The sequence below is a fragment of the Pavona decussata genome, unplaced genomic scaffold (genome assembly GCF_977016875.1).
Source record: "Pavona decussata unplaced genomic scaffold, jaPavDecu1.1 SCAFFOLD_158, whole genome shotgun sequence".
NCBI lineage: Eukaryota > Metazoa > Cnidaria > Anthozoa > Scleractinia > Agariciidae > Pavona > Pavona decussata.
Window position 1 is genome coordinate 14938 of NW_028145570.1, and position 22126 is coordinate 37063.

At 38.3% G+C, this 22126-nt stretch overlaps 2 protein-coding genes across 3 annotated transcripts; both read right to left on the reverse strand.

Annotated features, from left to right (window-relative positions):
- Positions 1 to 347: 347 nt before the first annotated feature.
- LOC146464943 (adenosine receptor A3-like) lies at positions 348 to 4745 on the reverse strand. Its single transcript, XM_085129059.1, has 2 exons — positions 2714 to 4745; positions 348 to 2289 (listed from the first exon to the last, which is right to left on the reverse strand). Exon 2 carries the CDS (start codon positions 2140 to 2142, stop codon positions 1036 to 1038), a length of 1107 nt encoding a protein of 368 aa, XP_084985185.1. The 5' UTR covers positions 2143 to 2289; positions 2714 to 4745; the 3' UTR covers positions 348 to 1035.
- A 2145-nt stretch (positions 4746 to 6890) lies between these two features.
- On the reverse strand, positions 6891 to 20408 carry LOC146464944 (acid-sensing ion channel 2-like). Of its 2 annotated transcripts, XM_085129052.1 has the most exons (7): positions 20171 to 20406; positions 14819 to 15759; positions 13905 to 14052; positions 10890 to 10952; positions 10389 to 10539; positions 9218 to 9309; positions 6891 to 8420 (listed from the first exon to the last, which is right to left on the reverse strand). In XM_085129052.1, the coding sequence occupies exons 1-7, from the start codon at positions 20313 to 20315 to the stop codon at positions 8299 to 8301; spliced, it is 1662 nt and encodes a 553-aa protein (XP_084985178.1). In that variant the 5' UTR covers positions 20316 to 20406; the 3' UTR covers positions 6891 to 8298. The 2 variants fall into 2 exon arrangements, with proteins under 2 accessions (XP_084985178.1, XP_084985179.1); XM_085129053.1 differs by lacking the exons at positions 6891 to 8420; positions 9218 to 9309 and adding an exon at positions 9786 to 10304 and having other exon boundaries at positions 20171 to 20408.
- Positions 20409 to 22126: the final 1718 nt, after the last annotated feature.

Sequence of the window (22126 nt, forward strand, 5' to 3'; positions counted from 1 at the left end):
TTCATAATTTCTTGATAAAGAAGGATTCAAGGTGCACTTAACTGAAGCTAGATTTCGACTCTTTCTTTCTATTTACGTCAGAGAAATCTCTTGGTTTGTCAAGTGGACATCAGATTCAGTTTGAAAAAGAAGCCGATCTGTGTGCACAGCCGTGATGTGGCGGCTATCGCGCCAATCGCGTTTTAGAATTGATAACGTGCCAACCGAAGATCCACTGGCTGCTGAAAGCATTCGTTTATTTCGGTGTTTGTACATTTGAATGACAAAAGAGATGTTTCTACATGAAATTATGTTGACAAAAATAAGGAACTTAAGCAGCGACTACGTCCCCAACGCCAAGTCTACAAGTGTACTTCTTCGCCATTATTTCAACTCGGTCAACTTCTACAGAAACGGCAAACGACCGCAGGAACCAAATTGGTAGGATTCGCGTTCAAGTTAAGAAAGATAATGAAAATTTCACCGCCACAAAACCTTGAATTTGAATGTACCAAAATTTAAAATTTATGTGCAGAGCGATTTTTTTTTTCCCTCATTAAGCATAATTGTTTTGTGGTGTTGTCGTTTCCGTCGCCGTTGTCGTTACGTAAGTTCCTTAATGTTTATGTTATTAAATAAAATTGCAAGAAACAGCTTTTTCTGACATAACAAGAAGCTTTTTAATATGCATCTAGAGACTTTTTACAACTGCATGCATACTGTCCAGCCATCACTTTAGTCACGTTAACCTTAAAAATTAATTGCTTTGGCCAAGATGAGCCTCTGATCTTGTAAACTAGAATTCGTTTTTTTTTTGTTGTTGTTGTTGTTGTTGTTTTATTTTTTTATTTTTTTATTTTTTTTTTAATAACATGGCCGTTTCTTTCCGTTACAGTACGGTATGAATAAGACAAAAATCAAATCGACACAAAGAAAGACCCCAAAGGGCTGGTAAAACGGTAAACGTATTTCCAATATGAAAATTTCTTTGCCTGCTTCGGCCGCAAAAGCGATGAATCCTAGACAAAGCCAAGAGGCTGTCGCAGTAATTTTTCTTCAACACCTGTTTGTAATAACAGGCTGCTCTCCTGGGCAGCAAGATGCGCTCTCTGTAAACACGGCATCTTGTTCATAATTTCGAGACGCACGTAACGCAAGAGTTGACAGTGGTAAGGTGCTTTTACCAAGTGTATTCTGCAAACTTAACGAAGTCATCTTGTCTTCTCTACTGCGTCTAAATGTACGGATTGCCTGCCGGAAGTCATGCTTGCAAAATACATAAAGTAACGGATTCAGTAGAGAGTTCAGAAACCTAGGGTGATAGAATAATGTATACTCGACTAAAGCAGACATTACAAAGAAATCGTTTCCCAACTCGTGTTGAAAGTTGAGCAAAAAATAGGGAAGCCAGCAAATTATGTAGACGGCAATCATACCGATGAAGATTAAAGCGGCGCGACGTTTGCGCGCGTAAGAACGTTTTTCTTCCTTCATCTTATAAGACTGAATGTTGTGTTGCTCGATCGCGCACAGCTGCTGTCTCAGAACAATAAATATTCTAATGTAGCAGAATATCATTGTTATGAGCGGCACTGCAAAGAAGAACGCGATGCAAAAGGCATCGTAGATTGTGTTAATCCTTTGTGTTTTGAAATCGCTGTCTTCGTTAACATCAACGTCGAAACCGATCCACGTGAGTTGGATCAACGCGACAAAGATGGCGGAAGCCCACGCTGTGATTAGTAAGTACATTGCTCGTTGCTTTGTGGCCAAGGAGCGGTAACGTATGGCGTGAACCACAGTGACATAACGATCGATTGACACTAATAGGAGGTGCAAAACGATCGAAATGGAGAAGAACCTTATGAGTACTTGAGTGATTCCACATACTGCTAGAGTTTGTAGAGCACTACACGCCAGATACAGTGGTATTCCCAGAACGCCAGTAAGCAAGTCCGAAAAAGCCAAGCTACCAAGAACAACGTTTGTCACTGTTCGAAGAGATTTTGTTCTAGCAATGAGGTACAAAACAAAGAAATTCGTCCCTATAATTAAAATTGCCACGACTATAGGGAACGTGTCGAATTCTGCACTAAAACCCAGGATCTCTTCGTCATTGTCCGTGAGCGAGTTATTTTCGATAGGCATTGTCGAGTTTATCATATTGAAATTGTTACCGAAATATTGCTGAAAATTTCCCAGTCAAAATATACCACGAGTTTCCGACCGAAAAAGGAACAAAATCGTAGATGATAACCTCCAAACGTCTACACGTGAATGCGTCTAACCATCCGGGTAAAACGATGGCAACTGAAATAAGAACCAATACAACAGGTGTATTATTTCCAGCACTTTGACTGTTTGCTATTCTACGTTAGTATATTTTCCGCATCGGTCAACAAATTATCTTCTGAGGGTAGTCATTGGATAGATTTGTTTAGTTCGGGTTTCTACACTATTCCCAATATTAAAACCTACACGTATTTCGCTGTTTCACATTCGTTTAGTCAATAAGCAATTTGATGAGGTACGGTAACCTGTAATTAAGCGCAACAAAATGCTGAGCGACAATGACCGGCATTACCTGAGGGTATAAGTAATATAAGAATCAATGGACGGTCTATACTCTAAATTCATTTCAACTAAAGTTATATTTGGGGTGACAGTTCAAAACTTAGTGTCCTTTCTAAAAAATATATGTATAAATCATGTTTTCTGTAGTAACATTACGTACCCATTAGCTCTTCTCTCCCTCTTGTTTTCGTTTTGTCTTTTTCTTCAATTAGACGGAAGTCTTAATGCCGAGCTCAAAATTTGAATTGCGTGGCTGTTGTAAATGAATTGACAACTTTCAGGTGAGGTAGTTGCGACTTGTCAGGCGATTTTCACTTTGTCAATATACACAATTGACAACTTGCCAAGTTGCTGTAAATTAAATGAGTAGTCGAACGTAATTAAAACTCTGTTCGTGAAGAAATTATGCAGGGAAACGAAAGAGGTAGATTTCACTGTAAACTTTAATATATATGTAAAAAAACAAAACAATAAAAAAATATTAACACAAAAGATTAAACCAAAATTGAATCATCCAAAGTTCAGTCGTGTACATTTGATGTAATTAAGAAGAAATAAGAAATTAAAGATTTTTAACAGACTTCTTTCAAATACAAACAGGAGATTAGATGTAAAGATGTAAAGGAAATTAAATCGGAGTAAAATGCGTACAGAATACGCTGTCTCGCGGTATAACTTTTCACTTTGAAAATGGAGCAAAAATGACGCGAAATACAGTAAATTTATGAGAAAATTGTTATTGGAAATAAATGTATAAAAAAAAAATCCGATATCAAAAAATTAGTTGGGAAAATTATGACTTTTCAAACTTGAGACACCAAAAAAATGGTTTCGTAGGAAATTTTGATGTAAACTGGTGCGCTGAAAAGTAATCACGTTTATAATTTTCAATACTTTCAAAATCTTTCTAGTAGAGTTGGTTGGTTTTGCAGGGGTCATATCTTTTTGAAGAAATTCAAAATGCAATTCTATGTTTACTTCCTTCGCTAAGCCTTTCTGACATCAACTAAATTTTATTTCACCTCGTCAGTGGTACACATCGCAAAATCGGCATATGTTTATATGGGAAAACCAACTGGGATCCTATATGAAACAATTTCCTTAAAATTTGACAAATTATGAATAATTGGAAAGTTACGATGAGGTAAAAGATTATTCAGTTGATATCCAAAAGGTGCAGCTGACCTGAGCAAATAAACATGCCAGCGATTACATTTGCCGGGCCACTTACTGTTAATGGTGGATCTTAACGACTGATCATGAAGTTGTGCGAAATGGACTCAGAAGGTGAAGACAAAACACAGGAAACGATAGGCTATAACATCTAATTGACCCTGACTCTCTTTCTTGTCAATTATTTTGAGTTTCATCACGACCTTAATCGAAAACCTGAATGTGCTTTATATTGGACACTCGAAAGCCATCGACCATGAGAGGGCCCAGCTACTCAAAGCACCTTTTAAAATGGAGCAGAACTATATCATAGATAAAGGAAAAACTGAGACACAAATTTGCTAATTTATACGGGAAAAGATAGAGAGAAAATACAAAGAATGTTATGATTTAAAATGAGAGAAAGATGTTCCCAGTTGTTTGCGTTCAAGGTAAACAAAAAACACCACATTTTCTCAAACTGAAACATGGAAATGCTGCTTCGGTCTGTAAAGCTGTATTCGTACAATGTAATATGCTTGTTCACATCGCTATTAGGTAGCACATGTTCATGACAGGCCCTTATACCTGTCTTTAAATTGCATGATAATCTCTAAATGAAGAAATAAAAAGCCAAATTAAGTAGTTTGTATGTTGCGATCTTATCTAAAACAAGAAGCGGGTAGATCTTTCCTGAAAATTTCCCTTATTACTAAAAGTCAATGTGTCGAAAAAAACTCCCAGCTGATTACGCAAATTTTCAAGGACAGCTGTTGAATGTACTTGTACTTTAAGCCTCAGCGACTTGAAACTTATAAATAGGGATAAAATGAAAATTGGATGGATATCTAATCAAGGAAATGAATAGGCAAGTACTCAAGTAGGAATAGCCGTAGTGTTATGGCTTTTAGACTCGTGTTGATATGAATTTTAATTGTTTGTTTTTCCTTGAGGCTAGCGGCGGAACCCACGGTTAGAACTTAATAAATAATATAAAAATAAAAATAGATGAGACAGATATCAAAGTCAATTAAAAGCAAGTCCTTAAAGATAGTCATTGTATTTTTGTTTTGCTTTTTTCTTATTTATTTAATTTTTCCCGTTTGTTTTGTGTTGTTTTTTGTTTTTTTGTTTTTTTGTTTTTTTTTTTTTTTTGGGGGGGGGGGGGGGGTTTCTTCTTCTTCTTCTTCTCTTTATTTTTTTATTTATTTATTTTATTATTATTATTATTTTTTTTTTTTTTTTTTTTTTTTTTTTTTGCTTAAGGCAAGAATTTTAATAATTCCGGTTTGTACCTTAAAACCAGCTGAGGGGAAGTTTAATTGGGAATGAAAACTAAAGAAACCTGATGGATATAGAATTGAAATTAAACTGAACAGAAATCCTCCAGGTATGGGAGTTAATTACATCTTTTTGGTTCTAGTTATGGCCGCTGTAGTATACTTGGAGCCTGAGGCATTTCTCTTTTAATGTATTGTCATGTAAATGTACTTGTATTTATTTGGAATATTTGTACCGGTCTGTTCTGTTCATTTGTACACGCCTCACGTGGAAACCACCTTGCAGTTATTTGTTGCCAGCGTTTAAAACTAAAGTAGTATGTTGTTGCTGTTGTTGTGGGTGGGGTAGCATGAGGAGGAAAAATTATCTGAGAAGATTAACAGCTGGCCAAGAAGCTAAGGTGGCGAGGACAACCGCGAAATTATGAAGGCGATATCTATATTTTAAGTTTATTCTATTTAATGCAGCACTCAAAACTGACGTCAAGCTGTGTAAAACTTGACTAGACGTATCCACCACGTTAAATAAAGTATGTCTTTGTATGTCTATTCGTATTTTATCTCAGACATTCAACAGCAGTATCATTCGTATCAGTATTATTTAACACATCTGATATCTATAACGCGCAAGTTATATCGTGGTAAAAAAAAAAAAAAAAAAAAAGGTGAGTGATGGTCGTGACACTCGAGCCTCAGACAATATGATTAGTTAACTTTGCGGTAATGAAAAGTCAGACTTCAAATTGGACTGGTTAAGATCGAGCAAAAAGCTAACCGAAAAAAAAAAAGAAACAAAAGAAAAATGGTTCTCCTCAAAATAGGAAATGGAATCTAGCGAAACGCGACAAATTAAAGGCTCGTGATTGAGGCACTCGACTTCAAATCCAAATGGCAAGTAACCCGAGCCGGACCAGCAGCCTTTTCCTCATTCAGTGCTTTAGTCGGATCTTTCCGCGAAGATGGCGCTGATTTTTCGAACAAAAAAAGTTGCTTGCCTTTAAAGCCTATTTAAATTGGATGGTAAAAGTGGTGGAGTGACCAAAAATGACGAACGGTTACCTCGTTGAAAAGGTTCAAATAAATTAAACTCTCTGACAGCAGCAGCAGCTATCCACTACATTAAATAAAGTGTGTCTACGTATTTCTATGTCTATGTTATCTCAGACATTCAAGAGCATGCAGCATCATTCGTATCAGTATTATTTAACCAACCTATATCTATAATGCACCGGCTATAGCAGCAGCAGCAGCAATAGCTATCCACAGCAGCGTTTCTTCAACGCTTCGCCTAGGTTGGCTTTCATCACCCGTTTTTCATTTACCTCTTTTGGTTATAGAAATTTTCCTTACCGCCTTGTGTTATTTTCTTCCACGCTCGCTGTGGTGTAGTGAGATTGAGATTGAGAACGAGATTGGAATGATTTAATCAGGTCTGAAGTCGCAATTATTACTCCCGGTAATATTTAGCACTAGGAGACCTGATGTTTCATTGGCTCGACGGGTGTATCATAAGGTGAGATCATCTCCCGTGACGAGCCAAAAGAGCGCCTGCGAGGGAGGGAGGCTACCGTAGAAGCTCAATGTGTCTGCACGGGTTTGTAGATTTGATATATTTTGGTAAAATATGGCCAAAAAAAATCTTATGATAACAAAGAACAAAATTGTATGAGGAAGGTTGAAATCTGAAATGCTTTTCCTGTGGCACCTTGTACCCTGCACCTCCAAACTTTTGTGCTCCTCAAACTTAAGACGACCTAAGACGTGGATATTAATCAAAATATCGAAAAAGCGCCTCACGCTGTTTATTTGATTGATCCTTTCAAAGTCATTTAAATGATCCAAGGTCCTCACCGCCGGTTTACCAGCTCCCTTGGATCTCAAAGCGCAAAAATTCCCTGCACCATATTTTATTACCAAATTTTACATTTATTAAGCTTTCTTTTGATATATATATATTTTGTCTTGGTTTATTTAAAACCGGCGCACGTACTAATTTTTTTTTTCTGAAAGACATCCGGAAGGTAGGTCGTATCGTTGACCTCGCGAGCATGACACTCAAGTTTTGAAGTTCTGTAATAAAACTACCGCCCTTTCCCAGGTCGTTTTCGTCAAAAGATGTCGCTCTAAAGTGAAAAAATAAAGAGATTATGATTTTTTTTTTTATTAACATCTTTATTGACCATCACACATGTTAAATACAATAAATTATAAACAGCCAGAAAGAAATGAAAAAATATGTGCAAAGTGATTTAAAGGGCAGGTGCGAACGGGACGCGAGGACCCATGCGAGGCACCTCCCATGATACAAATAATAATTACATTTTCTCTAAATAGATATTCTGTTACTCAGCTGGTGACAGCTTCTAAGACAAATCTTTGCAAGCAATCAATTTGCAACACTGAATAACTGAACTGGGATGTATAATATTCGAAATGCTGCATTGAGTGTTTATTCAAGACAAAATTTTAATGTCAAACCATCATCTGGTTTCCTTTTACTTGCCATTCAAAACTAATATTTATTATACTCCCATAGCCGTCTAATAATTATCTTATTCGTGCCTGTTCTTTAATGGACAAGTGCGATACAATATTTACGGGAAAAAAGCATCAAGCCAATTTAAAAAAAATTATTGTCAAAATGACCAAGTTCAACTATACCAACAGAAAACTAGTTACTCGTGCTATGCTATTAACCAAGAGTATCTTCTTGCCATTAGCTACTGAATACGGAAATTGTAAAGAAAATAAACTCCTGGTTATCTCGAACACCCCCACTTTGATGTACGGTTCCAGCTTTTTCTTGGCTGTTCGAGTCAGCGAGAGACTACCTGTGTAAGAACAGCCCAGATCTCTAAGACAGTAAAACCCACCCTGCATTGAAGGAACTCGGCCATAATTATTATTGCAACAGCTATGACTAGACGATTTCGTGTTCCTATTAACAAAGCCAATGTGAATTAATGTAACCTTCGCACTCTGACTTGGAGGCACTGTTGAGTTTGCTGTTCACGTGCCAAGCGCTCTTCCATGGCAGTAGCTATCAATAGCGCCCCCATTCCCGTCCCTTTCACCTAAGGTAAAAAAGATCACTTCAATGCATTCTTTAATTCGCAGTTCAACTAAAGACTACCATATTTATCTTTCCATTGGTATAAATTAAACTCGCAATTTTCGTGACACCAAAGCACCGTTCTTGGAACCAAAGCACCGTTCTCTGGAAAGTTTGCCAGACTGTCTGCACTGCATGAAACTGAGCTGAGCAAACATTGTCGATTGTCTTTCTTCCATTATCGAATTAAGAAAGTCAAAACTAGCTTGCGAAGTTCCCTTTCATGTTGCGGCGGTAGCAAAGATAGATGACGAAGTTGACAAACTCACAGATGGTCAGAATGCTGCAGCCAAGAAACAGACCCATGTTACCACCAATTTCACCTGTTAATATAAGGAATGTAGAAACAATGAGCATTGTGGTGACTCCTGTGGTGTCAAGACAACGCATGACCGACGAACACATGGAATACCTGACTGCTGGTAGCTGGCTTGCTGACTAACTAAATTGCTTTGGATAAACAGAATCTTTATTTTCCTACGGCATTTTATCGAATGAAAATTATACCGAAGATATTAAAATATATTTTACACAAAATTCGTACACAGGATTATCTACAACCAATCTAATTCACTTCTTACAATTAAATACAATATAACTGGTGCCGATAGCGTAGGATTCCAGTTTACTCGTGAACCTGGACTGTTAGGTGGATGATCGGGCTACAAAATCTGAAAAAAGGAACTCTGATTCCTCGTCCATTCAAAATGAAAACTACATTTCGGTCGTATTAATCACAGCCCAGGAGTATCTTTTAACTAGCCAAAATTGTAAGCAACAATTATAATGGCACCGTTTTATTCGGTGTTTTGACCAAGCCAGAGAACTGACAAGTTAGACAATAAAAAGCTAAAACATTAACATTCCAATGCTATTTGTCGTTTTATTAAGTAATATCCACTGGCAGACATGTAATACGATTTCCACGCATAACTCTTCTGACGTCATTTTGCCTCCTTCAAGATAAGTTCTATTGCTTAGCACAATGACAAACAAACAGATACGTAGAGAAATAATTCGGTTTCTCCACGGATGAAAAAATTTAATAACAGTGATATAATCTTTAATTTAATTGGAGGCTTGAGACAACCAATGTTGTAATAATTGTCACTCGACTCACCCATTAACGCCCCGCTGTCATACTGTGACTTTTGTCTCAAATACTCGTAACTGAACGCCTTGTAACCAACTTGAAGGAAAATAAAGTTTTTCCTAAAGCAAATAACAAAACAAACAGGAGAAGACGAAAGGAATCACTGAAGATATGAATGTTCAAGGTAACGAATATATCATGCTTATGTTAAAGGGGCACTGTCGCGGCGATTTTTTTGTATTATGGTTAAAATTGCTCAAATATTTTACAAAGAACCTAGTTTGTAAGATTCCTAAAAAGACGTTCTCTGGTTAAAAGTTTATAAAAACACTGAGCTTTCAATTGCCAGTCTGCAATCTTTAATAAGATTGCAGGTACTAAAGGCTGGTTTCCATATGATCGTGGGTCGCAGATCGCAATAAGGTCTGCGATCGTCTGCGATCTTATGGAAACCAGCCTTTAGATAGAACATGGTTATATCTTCTGCGATCGCAGACGATCGCAGACGATCGCAGAAGTAGTTTCCATATGATCGCAGACGATCGCAGACCTTATTGCGATCTGCGATCTGCGATCTGCGATCCGCGATCATATGGAAACCAGCCTTAAGAGTGACAGACTGGCAATTGAAAGCTCAGTGTTTTTATAAACTTTAAACCAGAGAACGTCTTTTTAGGAATCTTTTAATTATGCCCGGTTACTCATCGATTTTTAAACCTAGTTTGTAACATGAAATTGCACTTACAACACCTGGAAGAAAATATTTTGTTGCAATCCACTTCCATTCTAACAATACACAGCGAAGCATAATTAATACTAGTTTCTGTACACTAGCAGGGTCATTGTTAACAAAACTGAACCATTATTTTAACGATTCCTTTGAAACAAATACGTTTTTCGGCTATTCATAGAGTCACTGAAAATAGGCGGCACTGCCCCTTTAATAAAAGGCTGTGCTAAAGTTAGTAAAAGGACTGGTTATGAAACTTCGCAAATTTCAATAGCGTTATTTAATAAACTAATAATGTCGCAATTGAAGTTGAACACACAACCATAATTAGCCACGTATTAACTGACGGCCTCGTAGCCAACTTGAAGGAAAATAAAGTTTTTCCTTAGGCGAAAAACAGGAGGAAACAATCAATATGTCACAAATTATTGTCGCCATTATTGGCTCAGTCTAAGAAGAGCGACCTACCTGAAGTACTCCTCTGTTCTGTTATAGCCGCTTCTTTTTAAAATTCTTATCATCGAAGGGTTTGGAAAAGATGCAGTTGAAATTGTAGGCTCATAACTGACACCATCACAGGCGAGGGGGCAGTCGCAATTCTTAGTACCTTCAAACAGATCTGTGGCAGCACATAAGGGTAGATCAAAAACCTTGCTATTAAAACAAAAGATTTATGCATCACGATTCGCTATTCGTAGAGGAAAGTTGTCCGTTGAAAACAATACGAGCCAAAGAAGGCAACGAAACAAATTTAATATTTAAGTACGCCAAGAATTTTTTAATCTATTACAAACTGGAAACATGTAAAACAGACACTCACACTTTCGATTTCACTTGAATAGACACACTTCAGGATTTTGTCCACAGACTCAACAATGAATTATAATTAGATCCATCTCACACGGCTTAGGTTTTAAATCTAGGACCCATATAAAGGGAACAACTTTCACAATTTCACTGATCACTTACCATGAACTACTCCACCAGTGCAGTCCGCATCTTCTCGAAAACACACTCGGTCAGCAATGTTACCTGAGGAAAGGCAACAACTATGAATCATAAGCGTTCGGGGCTGGTGGGCAAATTCTCCTCATAATAATAAGAGAAAGAAAAATAATAATTAGAGAAAGAAAAACAAGCCTACACTGCGCGACAAATGATCGTAGAAACACTTATTTTACTTATTGAACAGGCTAGAAGAGGAAATGGTCTTCTTGCACACAGCTGATATTGAGTATAGCTCCTATTATCCACCATTATGCCGACAACTGAAGAGATATAGTCTTGAGGGATGATCGAATCGCAGAAAAAAATCTCAGATAGACTGTTGGCAGGGCTAAAAACTTGAACTTCGGGAAGGCAATGTCGACAAAGAAGGGGACTTGTTTGGCCATACAAACTTCCCTCTATCTGGATGTCTGGAAAAGGCTACTGGGTTCGAAAGACTGTACAACCCATCAGTTACAACCACAATCAAGCACTAAATTCTCATCGAGAATTGACTGGATGTGAGGGTTTAAACTCTATTGAAAAAGAAGAACCTTTATTGATTTATACCGCTCAGGGTAGCTCCTTCTGATGCAAAAAGCTGTCTGTTTTCAATGGGAGCCCTGAGCACAACAATGTACTAAAACCGTAGTATGCATATGCATTACACTAATACTGATAATAACATAGATAGAAAACTATGTACAAATAAAAGATTTAGAGGCAAATAAATACCAAATGCCATCAAGATAGTTCGTTAAAAAGAGTGAAACCATAGTAATGGAAAGATCGTTTTGCGGTCTCAGTCCTCACTGCAGGCGGATGTAAAAGGTTGCTTTGTCTAGTGGCGCGCGCATGGACTGTATTATTACGTTTAAAATATTCTTTAAAATATTGGGGACATTGACCTTGCAGGCATTTCTTAACGAGTTTTAAAACAGTTTTACGACGGCGGTCCTCCAGCCTGGGCCATTTCAAAATGTCCATTGCCGGGTTGCTGCGCACAGTTCTTACAACTATTCTGGCAGCCCGGTTTTGGAGGGCTTCAAGGCTTTGTTTGTGACCTTGTCCGCAGCAGCCCCACACACTTACACAGTAATCTAAAATTGGCCTAATTAGACTACAATAAACTATATTTGCATTCTCTCTAGTGAGGCTTCTACGAAGCCTGCCGAGCATTCCTACGCGTTTTCCCGCCTTCGAAATAAGGTGCTTTATTTGCTCGTTCCAGCTAAGGCGGTCATCAAAAACTATACCGAGATAAGTGAAGTGAAAAACCCGCTTAATAACATTGTTAGTTAAAGTACACCTTTTGCCCTTCATTATCAGGAAATAAATTTTCATTAGCGCGAAAACATTGGTCAATAAAATTAATGTATAATCAGTTTAACTAGGAAATGAAACATTTCAATTTGTGGCAGAGTCATTAAGGAGTTTTGCATCGAAAAGAAGATTCATTAAGGCCAATTAGAATAGCGTTTTATCGAAAACAACATTCTTTACAGTGCGAATGAAGATTCATTAACCTTGAGTTAACGTTCCATTGCGCGAATAAAATTTCAACTTCAAAAGATTTTTAGTTACGTGGTTTCTGACCAATTTCTCAATGGATTTATATGGATGCTTAAATTTAAAAACGATGCTGTACATGTGCACACTGGTTTCGCAGTAATGGAGCACAGAGTTCGTCGAAACCGTATCCCAATTGAGCATGGGGAGTTGATTGAAGGATAGAGCTAAGACTTGCTTGATTGTTACACTGACTGTATCTCTGTTGTAATGAATTTTTTTCCTCGTTAAAGAACATTAAGAATCGTCTAATGTTTGTTCATTCTCTTAAAAGTTTGTTATTTCCATTAAATTGAACTGATACTCGCATTAATGAACGTTCTTCTTTATGTGAAACGTCTTATTGACAACACCGAAAATTAAAACGTTTGTCTATTTTCATACAATGATTACACATTCGCTTTAATGCTTTAATTTTTAACACTAATGAAAATGTATTTCCTGATAATGAAGGGCAAAAGGTGTAATAGAGAAAGAGGTTACGGCAGATAATCTAGGGGCAGTTGCGAAAAGCATAGCTTCAGTTTTTGATATGTTAACAAACAGGGGCAACTAGCGGATCGTTTCGGTAAATTATCTGTTCGGAAGGCCCTTAATCCCCCACAATTTTCTCAAGGGAAATTTTCACCACGAACGTTCGTGATATGGGAAATTTAAGGCCTAGTGTTTTCGGATTGATAAAAATTTGGTTTCGGGTACCGAAGAAAGGTCAGCTAAGATTTTCGGAAAGGAAATAAGACCTAAGGTTTTCGAGAAATGGACAAAGATCCCCTAGTAATTTCGAAAATACTCAAGTTCCCCTAGAATGACCGAACAGATTTAATATTTTAGCGCTGCCTGAAAGGAACGTACAGAGCTTTAAAGGCACTCCAGATAGACTAAAATTGTGTTTTTAAGTATCTGAGAGAAAACTGTCGTTGGGTGCCCCTGAATAAACAGACTATTGAAAGAAAGCCAGTGCTCAATTGCAGAAGCTACTTGAGCGAACGTGAGAGACGAAAGACTTTCAGGAAGTCTGCTTTGATTAGAGCCTGAAAATTTAAATGGATAATTACGTAACAGTTTTACATGAGGATATTGTACAGAAACACGTCCATGAGAGTCGTGCAGACCTATAAACCCCACATTTACTTGGCAGAGGAATAAGATGTACTCGTAGAGGAAAAACTCTATCTGGCCATTTCAATTCGTTTCACATGAATAAAAATCATGCATAGCCCCTACATAGCCGTCCATGTACACCTGTGGCCAACAAGTTTTTCATTCCGACAAATTCATTTCAGCCCCCCCTTCCCCTCCCCCTCAGTTTTGTCTGTTCGCCGATGATCATGAACGTGGGCCTGGATGATGGGGGAGCGTGTGAATCATCGATTCAAATGAAATAGAGCTCCAAACACTATAGGTAAAATGAGGCGAATGAAGCCTTACCAGTATCACCAATGACTCTACACTTGCAAGTTTCAAACGTTTTATTTGATATGCACTCGTAGTAACACCCATCAGGTGTGTAGGTTGGAAAACTTGCCAGTCGCCTAGAATCACATTTTGTTTCGTAAGGCGTCTTCTTGTTATGGTACTGCAAAAAGAAATGATAAAAAAATACTAGAAAAGATAACTGACTGACAAATTCGGAAACGTACCACATTGTTTCGAATTCACTTGTTCATCATTTTGGATGATTGAACGAGTCTCTTCTGGTAACATTCTTCACTGGACTCTGTACGGTATCGTAAGGATCTTGTAAAATCCTACATGATCTTGCACGATCTCCATCAGGATCCTAAATTGATGGATAGTCGGCTTAGGGGATCCTTTCAAGACATTGTAGGATCCTGTAAAATCGTACTGGATTCTTGACGGATCATACGCACGATCCTATAGGAACAGATTAGCAAGATCATTCAAGATCCTGATCTGCAGGAACTCTGCTACAAAATGAAGGGTCTTTGCAAGATTATACGAGATCTTTGAAATTCTTTGAGGGCCGTACCAATGAAAATCCTTAGCGATCCCTCCTAAGAATCTTTAAGATTGTTATGCAGATCTTCAAAGATCCTTGAGGAGCTTTCCAAAGATCTTCAAGAGTCTACCACATGACCTTGCGATATGATCCAATTTTCTCACCAACTGAGTTACCAAGCCAACGGAAAGCTTATCACTTTGTTCAAGACTGATTTCTTTATGTTGTTCTTCGTAACTGCTTAAGTTGTTCTCAGGTTTACCGTTAGGATTACACTACTGAACAATGTTTGAGTCAGTGTGCCTGGTCGACTCAACCACCCCATGTTCATGACAAAATACAGACCACACTAAGCAAACTGCTCAGGACTGTAAAAACTTACCACTTTCCTTGTTACACTGATTTGGGCATGCGTTCCAGGAGCTACAAGGACCCCATTCCAGAGATTGATGTGCTCTCCTTGATTGTGAACAAGAACCCTAAGGCCTTCAGAGAAAAGACCAAACATGTGATCATCTACGTGTAGATTGAGCATCACAAACAGGCCGGACGAAACATCTCCATAAGACACATTCAAAACCTTCTTTTCATCAGGCGCTGAGTTGAATGAGTAGCAAACTCCGTATTCCGTCACAATTGGATCGAAGTCCTCGTAAGAGCAACTCCTAGCCAGCGATCCAAAGTAGCAAGTTCTCGGTATGATCATTCTACGTATGCTGGGTCCGTAAGCTTTGAAGAATTCTCTTTCATTGAAAGCTTCCTTTTTCGTGTTGAGAACGTTGATTAGTTCTTTTCTGTAGTCTTCGGTACAGTCATCGACGGCCTTCGAGACGTTAATATAATCGTTGTTGGAACAACAACAAAGCAGCGCTTCCCCACATGGCCGCCCCGCCCTGACAGCTGCTGTTATCTCACAGGCGTCCATGTTCAGTCCCAGCCTGTTAAACGATGGCTGATCATCTCTAAGTGAAGCCTTGGATTTTGTTACTGATGTCATGGGACACAACGTGACAGCTGGAAAAGGCATGCTGTCTTCCGGGTGTTCAATCTTTATGATCGTAGCAATAGGGTAGTCGAGGTATTTTATGATGCTGTTGAACAGAGAATAAACAACGTAACCTGAGCAGGTTAGTAACAGAATAAACCATATCAAACGTGTCCAAGGGGACCATCGGACAAAAATGAATCTGAAACCGTGGAGGGTCGTGTTTTCCGAAAACTCTCTCCAGGATTGCTCCCTTGGATCAGCCGGGGTTTCTTTGTATTCTTGTTCAACATCGGTGCCGACGACGAATGTTTCCGTTGGTGTTTCAGGTGCACTGTCTGAGAGAAGAAAGTATAATATATTTTCAGTAAATTTCAGTTTGTTTATCGACTATGCCTCTCCCTCTTCCTCTCCCCCTCCCTCTCTAGGGCACGACAAATTCATAAATAGATAGTGACTGCAAGCGACGACTGCTTCATGCCTTAAAAGGATACAGTCGAATATTGTCATTGTTGTGAAGATAACAGAGCCCCTTAAAGTGCCCCTGGGACGAAAATTTCATTTTCCATCTTTTTGCATTTTCGTGTAGAATATGACCTTCTTACTCATGTTACCAAATTTCAATCCTTTACGGCGATTGGAAGTTTTTTTTTTTTTTTAGCTTTTTATTCCAGATTTCACGGCCGCCATTACTTGGCCTTGTTCCGGAAGTTAAGGCTCAAATTACAGGAAGTGACGGCATTGGCTCAACACGAAAAATTCCACATGGCTAATTTTCATATGGATTCTACTTCATAAACCGTATTCTGCCGTTGCGAACTAAATAACAGCAGATACAGTTTATGAAGTAGAATCCATATGATATATGGGCCTTTCTCCTTGGCCTCTTCGCCTCGGTCTGTTCGGCAAGCATCTCTTTAAACTTGGAAAGGGAGTTATACTTTAGTGTAAGAGCTTCGTCTCCATAGAAACGTTTTCCACAGGTATTTAAGCGTTTTAAAGCTAAGCCGGCTAAGAACGTGGAAGTCGCACTACATTCTGTTCAGGTTTTCGGAATATTGGTTTCCTTCTGGTTTCTAAAGTTAGGGTGCTGTGTGGCTAAAAGTTTGCTTTTAGACGATTACTTTTATATACTTGCAAAATTTAGAATGTGCTCTGTTTTTCTTCAAATCCATATTTTTACGGTGGAGAAACGAGTATGCATAGTGTGTTATGTAAGTGCTCAAGCAAGAAACTGTAGGCACGCTGTACTTTGTGTACGTCTTTAAAGTGTCCCTGGGACGAAAATTTCATTTTCCATCTTTTTGCAGTTAGTGTAGAATATGACCTTCTTACTCATGTTACCAAATTTCAATCCTTTATGGCGATTGGAAGTATTTTTTTTTTTAGCTTTTTATTCCAGATTTCACGGCCGCCATTACTTGGCCTTGTTCCGGAAGTTAAGGCTCAAATTACAGGAAGTGACGACATTGGCTCAACACAAAAAATTCCACATGGCTAATTTTCATATGGATTCTACTTCATAAACTGTATTCTGCTGTTATTTAGTTCGCAACGGCAGAATACAGTTTATGAAGTAGAATCCTTCATGGCATAATGGGGTTGACAGGCCTACGCGACTCTCATGTGCGTGTTTAGCCTAAATAAGAGTTTTGCCCTCACGGGTTATGTCTTCCAAAGAACACCCTTTTCTCTATGAAAAGAGCGGTGCTCCCGGTAAAATTTTCTTTTAGCGCTGGATTTTCTTCTTATTAAATGCCATCTATGATTTGGAGGATTTGCGCGATAGACACTGAACAAAGCCATGTGTTTAACTGTCGCATGTGTTGTAATTGATCTCAAAGGTCATTTTGACCTCTTGTTGTTACGTTTCCGCTTAGCGACTGTCGTTCTTAGACTGTTTGTGGCATTTAGTTTAGGCTTTGTATGGCTCATTTCAGTGCGTCTGGTGACAGTATAGCCTCTCTTTTTATCGTTGTAAGGATAGGATTTGAACCGTGTAATAACTATACATTATCTTGCAGCTTTTGTCAGATTGCCGGGCCCGGCTATTTGCTTTTGTTGCAAGATGCTGTGCTTCTTATCACGGTTATTTGTCCCTTGATCCGTTCTTAAGCGTTGTAGCTTCTTTGAAAGCTATGCAATGCGTTAAATTGAGGGCTAAAGGCCGCTTAAGTTACGGCTGTGTGTTTTGTTGTCGCTCCGCTAAGCTCTGTAACTGTGAGGTTTGTGTTGCGGGAGCTTAGTATTTTCCTCCTGTGTTTACGTGCTCTGGCCAGGGGCTGCTTCTAGTCCTTCGGCCGTAAGTAAATTCTGTAGCATTTAAGGCAATGGTCAGGCAAGACCGCGGTTTCGATCCTAATCTTGTGGATCTCATCAGTTGCCGATTCTTCAGAAATGATAGAGATGAGTTCTCGGCATCATTTCAACAAACGCGCTCTCTTGTCAAATTATAAACCCATGGTTCGGATCGAAAACCCTGCAATTCAATTGGCTCCTGGGTTTTAGCCAATCTGGTGGCTGCGAGTTCGATCCATGGTGGGGCTAAGCTTGACGCTGTGTTTTCTATGATGGCTAAAACGTTAAGTTTTGTACATGAACTGCCATTTTGTTCGCGGATAGGTGTTTCCGTAGAACTGTGCATATGTGTTGCAGCATATAGCTCCCTATGGTGACTGTATAAAGCTGTAAACACCGCCAGGAGTACGATTTTCGTCTTTGTTTTTACGGAGTTCATGCACAGTATGTCTTTCACGACATGAGACGGGGCCTGTCTTTTATTAATCAACATGGCATAATGGAGTTGATAGGCCTACGCGACTCTCATGTGCGTGTTTAGCCTAAATAAGAGTTTTGCCCTCACGGGAATACTTCCAATCGCCGTAAAGGATTGAAATTTGGTAACATGAGTAAGAAGGTCATATTCTACACTAACTGCAAAAAGATGGAAAATGAAATTTTCGTCCCAGGGGCACTTTAAAGACGTACACAAAGTACAGCGTGCCTACAGTTTCTTGCTTGAGCACTTACATAACACACTATGCATACTCGTTTCTCCACCGTAAAAATATGGATTTGAAGAAAAACAGAGCACATTCTAAATTTTGCAAGTATATAAAAGTAATCGTCTAAAAGCAAACTTTTAGCCACACAGCACCCTAACTTTAGAAACCAGAAGGAAACCAATATTCCGAAAACCTGAACAGAATGTAGTGCGACTTCCACGTTCTTAGCCGGCTTAGCTTTAAAACGTTTTAATACCTGTGGAAAACTTTTCTATGGAGACGAAGCTCTTACACTAAAGTATAACTCCCTTTCCAAGTTTAAAGAGATGCTTGCCGAACAGACCGAGGCGAAGAGGCCAAGGAGAAAGGCCCAAAACCAGACTGACAGACCAGCGTCAGATTGCACCTGCAATCAATGCGGGAAGGACTGCAACTCCCGAATTGGATTGTCCAGCCACACCTGACGCTGTATCGGATTGAACATTCCGAGCGCGACTACATAGCCTTGTTAAACTGACTGATGCCTATTACATTATTATAATAACTCCCCAGTTCTTACCTTTTCTAAAATACCTCCCTCAACAAAGTCTGTTTTCATAATTTCTTTCTGTGTCTTCTCCGTGGAAGTAGAGCGAGAACCAAGAAATAACATGCCTCAAGAATGGACGATCTTCGATTAAATGCCACATGTTCAATTTGAGCCGTAAACAGCGTGAAGACAATGTCGTGGGACCCAGGAAACCTCGATCATTTTTGGGCTTCCGACATGGCGATCATGTGACTCATATCAACGTTCTCAGAAATTTCTTCGCATCGATCGTAACTATACGGAAACCAGGTTTAAGGAATTACGCTTAGGGTTCTAAGTCCATCACGCAGTATACGTTTAAAAAATTATACAGGTTGGAGGGTGAAGATATGGTCACGTACACAATTTCCTGTTGCAGCTGATTACAAAATGATCTAATATTCTCATTAGGCCAGTTCTAGTCTTAGATTTTGTCATCTTTTTTGGTCGATCTTGAACATCTTATTCGTTGTTTGTACAGGCCCCCAGCATCAAAAGATCATTTGTGCCTTTTCTCATTTGTACCTTTCATTTGCATATATATCTCAAGTGCCTGTCACACAACAAAGACAACTCTCAATTATCATCACAGTAAGTCACCTGAAGCTTTAAAAACTTATCCAAGGCAAAACAATACAGCGAAAACTTTCAGAAAGCGGAATCTGCTGTTATTTAAATGAGGAGCGGATCGTAATGAGATAAATCCCTTAATTTTAATGAATAATAATTCGGGTGTAAAATATCATGGTGTTATCACGTACTGAAAATTAATTGTAGCGACACTGAATCAATTGAACGAAAGAGAAGCACAATTTCCTATCGGTCGCTTAAGAATGAAACTATAGATTACAACACTGAAAATGATCTGTGTTAAATGTTTTCTAGTCAACCCAAACATGCGGGATCTTGCAAAGGTTTCTTTAAATGTTGAAATGCAAGCTAAGGTCACTTCGAGGAAAAATTCCGGTTTCAAGTCATCGAAGCGATTTGACATAAAATAAATTTATATATTTAGATAAAGTTGACAACGTTGCATGCATGCCCTTTTATTTTCACATACGTACGAAACAAACAAATACATATCAGTCGATCTGAAGCAGCCTTGGAGTGTTAAGAGTTTCAATTATGTAAAATAGAAACGACGTTGTCCAGAAACGCACACTCATTCACACTCACCTGAATTTGAATTGCCTTTATCTTTGCCAGAGCCGTTTGGAGTTACAAGTTTTTCAAAGCTCAAGAGCTCCGCTCTTTTCTCTGTTTTATCGCCAACAACTGCCGCCATGTAGCTGTGTTTCCTTTCTCGGCTATTTGTATTCATAATTTTACAGCTAAATAGAGTTTGAAACAGCTGCAAATTTAAAACAGTATCGTGTGATTAATAAACACCTCGCGTGACATCATGATACTAGATGCACGCTAATTAGCAATTCTGGTCACATGTAATCATTTTGAAATACGTGTACTGAATACAAATCAGGCCAATTAAATAATCGTGATCGCTAGGCGGAAAGGAAATGTGTGGGATTGATTAACCTCCACTGTAAGAGTTAAATCTTCGGTTATTACAATAAATATTTAAGTAAAAATGTTTCGGTTCCGCTTCTGATTACTAATTTGCCGGGTCAAATTTCTTTGAAACACCCCTCTCCCCCACTCAATGTTGACTCAATGTTTTTTAATCGTAACCGTTGTTAAAATGGAACATGTTTTGAAGTAGAAACAACATAGAAAAGGGGAAGGGGGGTGAGCTCTATTGAAACTGTTTCATGTTTTTTTTGCCGGGATTGTAGCTACAGTTCAGTGATGCTATTTCATGAATACGAGAACACAGGTTTCCAATGCTACAATAGGTACATATAGTAATATACTAAACACGATTTACTCAATATTTTAATTAAGATTGAAATTTTATTGTGTTGCGAGAATAACCTTGTCTGTTTGTTTTCATTCATTTGTTTTACTTTATTGCAGGGGGATCTTGCATATATAGTCAAGGTTTTCACGCGAAAGACTAGGATGCCGAACCTTGTTCAATTACTAGGTATTTAGTAGTCTTGTCACATTAGTTTTTTGTTTGTTTGTTTGTTTGTTTGTTTTTGTTTTTGCTATTTTACAAAACTTTAGCTTTCTTGGCGCGACTTTTAAATCCAATTTAAATAAATTTAGCGAAAAGTAAAGAGGAAGTATGCTTTAGAAGATGGTTGGGGGTAAGTGGGTAGAAAAAAATAATATAAGGCTACAGCAGATCGCGAGTGAGTACTTCTTTATAATTAATATCTAATTTGTCAGTGTTCAGTTTATGTTAGCTGATGCGTATACTGAGATGATCGACAATCAAAATATGACAAACAAACTCTGGTTACTTCTAACTAATTACATCCTTGCCCTCTTCATATGTAGTCTCTTGAAATTGCTTTCTCATACAGGACTGTTAAAAATAATACACACTATGCTTCTGTATCAGTGAACAGATGGTTCTACTAACTGCTGTACGCTTGGTGGGTAAAGAAATCTAATATCCTGTGTTTTCCTGTAATATCCTGGGTTTACGGATACAAAAACACAGCGGCTCGTTTTCATTTCAAAATCAAATTGCTTTTTAATTTTTTTTTTTAAACGAAATATTTTCTTGATTTTATTTTTTAAGTTCAGAAGTGGCAGAATTATAGTTTTTGGAGAAGTGTGGTCTAAAAGTCATAGGGGTCACCATTTGTCTGTTTTCTGTTTACTTGTTATTTGGCATAGACTGGATCCCAACAGTCGGCAGAAAACAAACTACTTTTTTAACGAGGTGACCATTGGTAGTATTAAAGGGCTTCGACTCATGCATAAAAGTCAGGGGTATTTTTAGGCCACGCTACATGTATTAATTAAAAATCATAAATTTCTTTTTTGTTCAGTGGTCGATGCATATAAGCCTCTCCCCTACAGTAAACTTAAAAATTCTCTTAGGATCAGCTTTAAGGCCTGTCACAACATTTCGCTTACAGTATCAACAAGAAATCACTTTTAAGGGCAAGTGTTGGGTGAAAACTGTGATAAACAAGAAATGGATGACGTGAAAGACTAAATGCCTTAAATCATAAAAAGGAATAATAACAAGAAATAGATTAAGGTGGGGCTCTACCT

Bases quoted from the DNA above. Each gene is read 5' to 3' on its own strand.
- LOC146464943 (XM_085129059.1), bottom strand. From the start codon at position 2,142: ATGATAAACTCGACAATGCCTATCGAAAATAACTCGCTCACGGACAAT.
- LOC146464944 (XM_085129052.1), bottom strand. From the start codon at position 20,315: ATGAATACAAATAGCCGAGAAAGGAAACACAGCTACATGGCGGCAGTT. The intron at 10,540-10,889 runs GTAAGTGATCAG...GTGCTGCCACAG, and splicing joins CACTGGTGGAGTAGTTCATG to ATCTGTTTGAAGGTACTAAG. The intron at 8,421-9,217 runs GTGAGTCGAGTG...TTATATTAACAG, and splicing joins TGACAGCGGGGCGTTAATGG to GTGAAATTGGTGGTAACATG.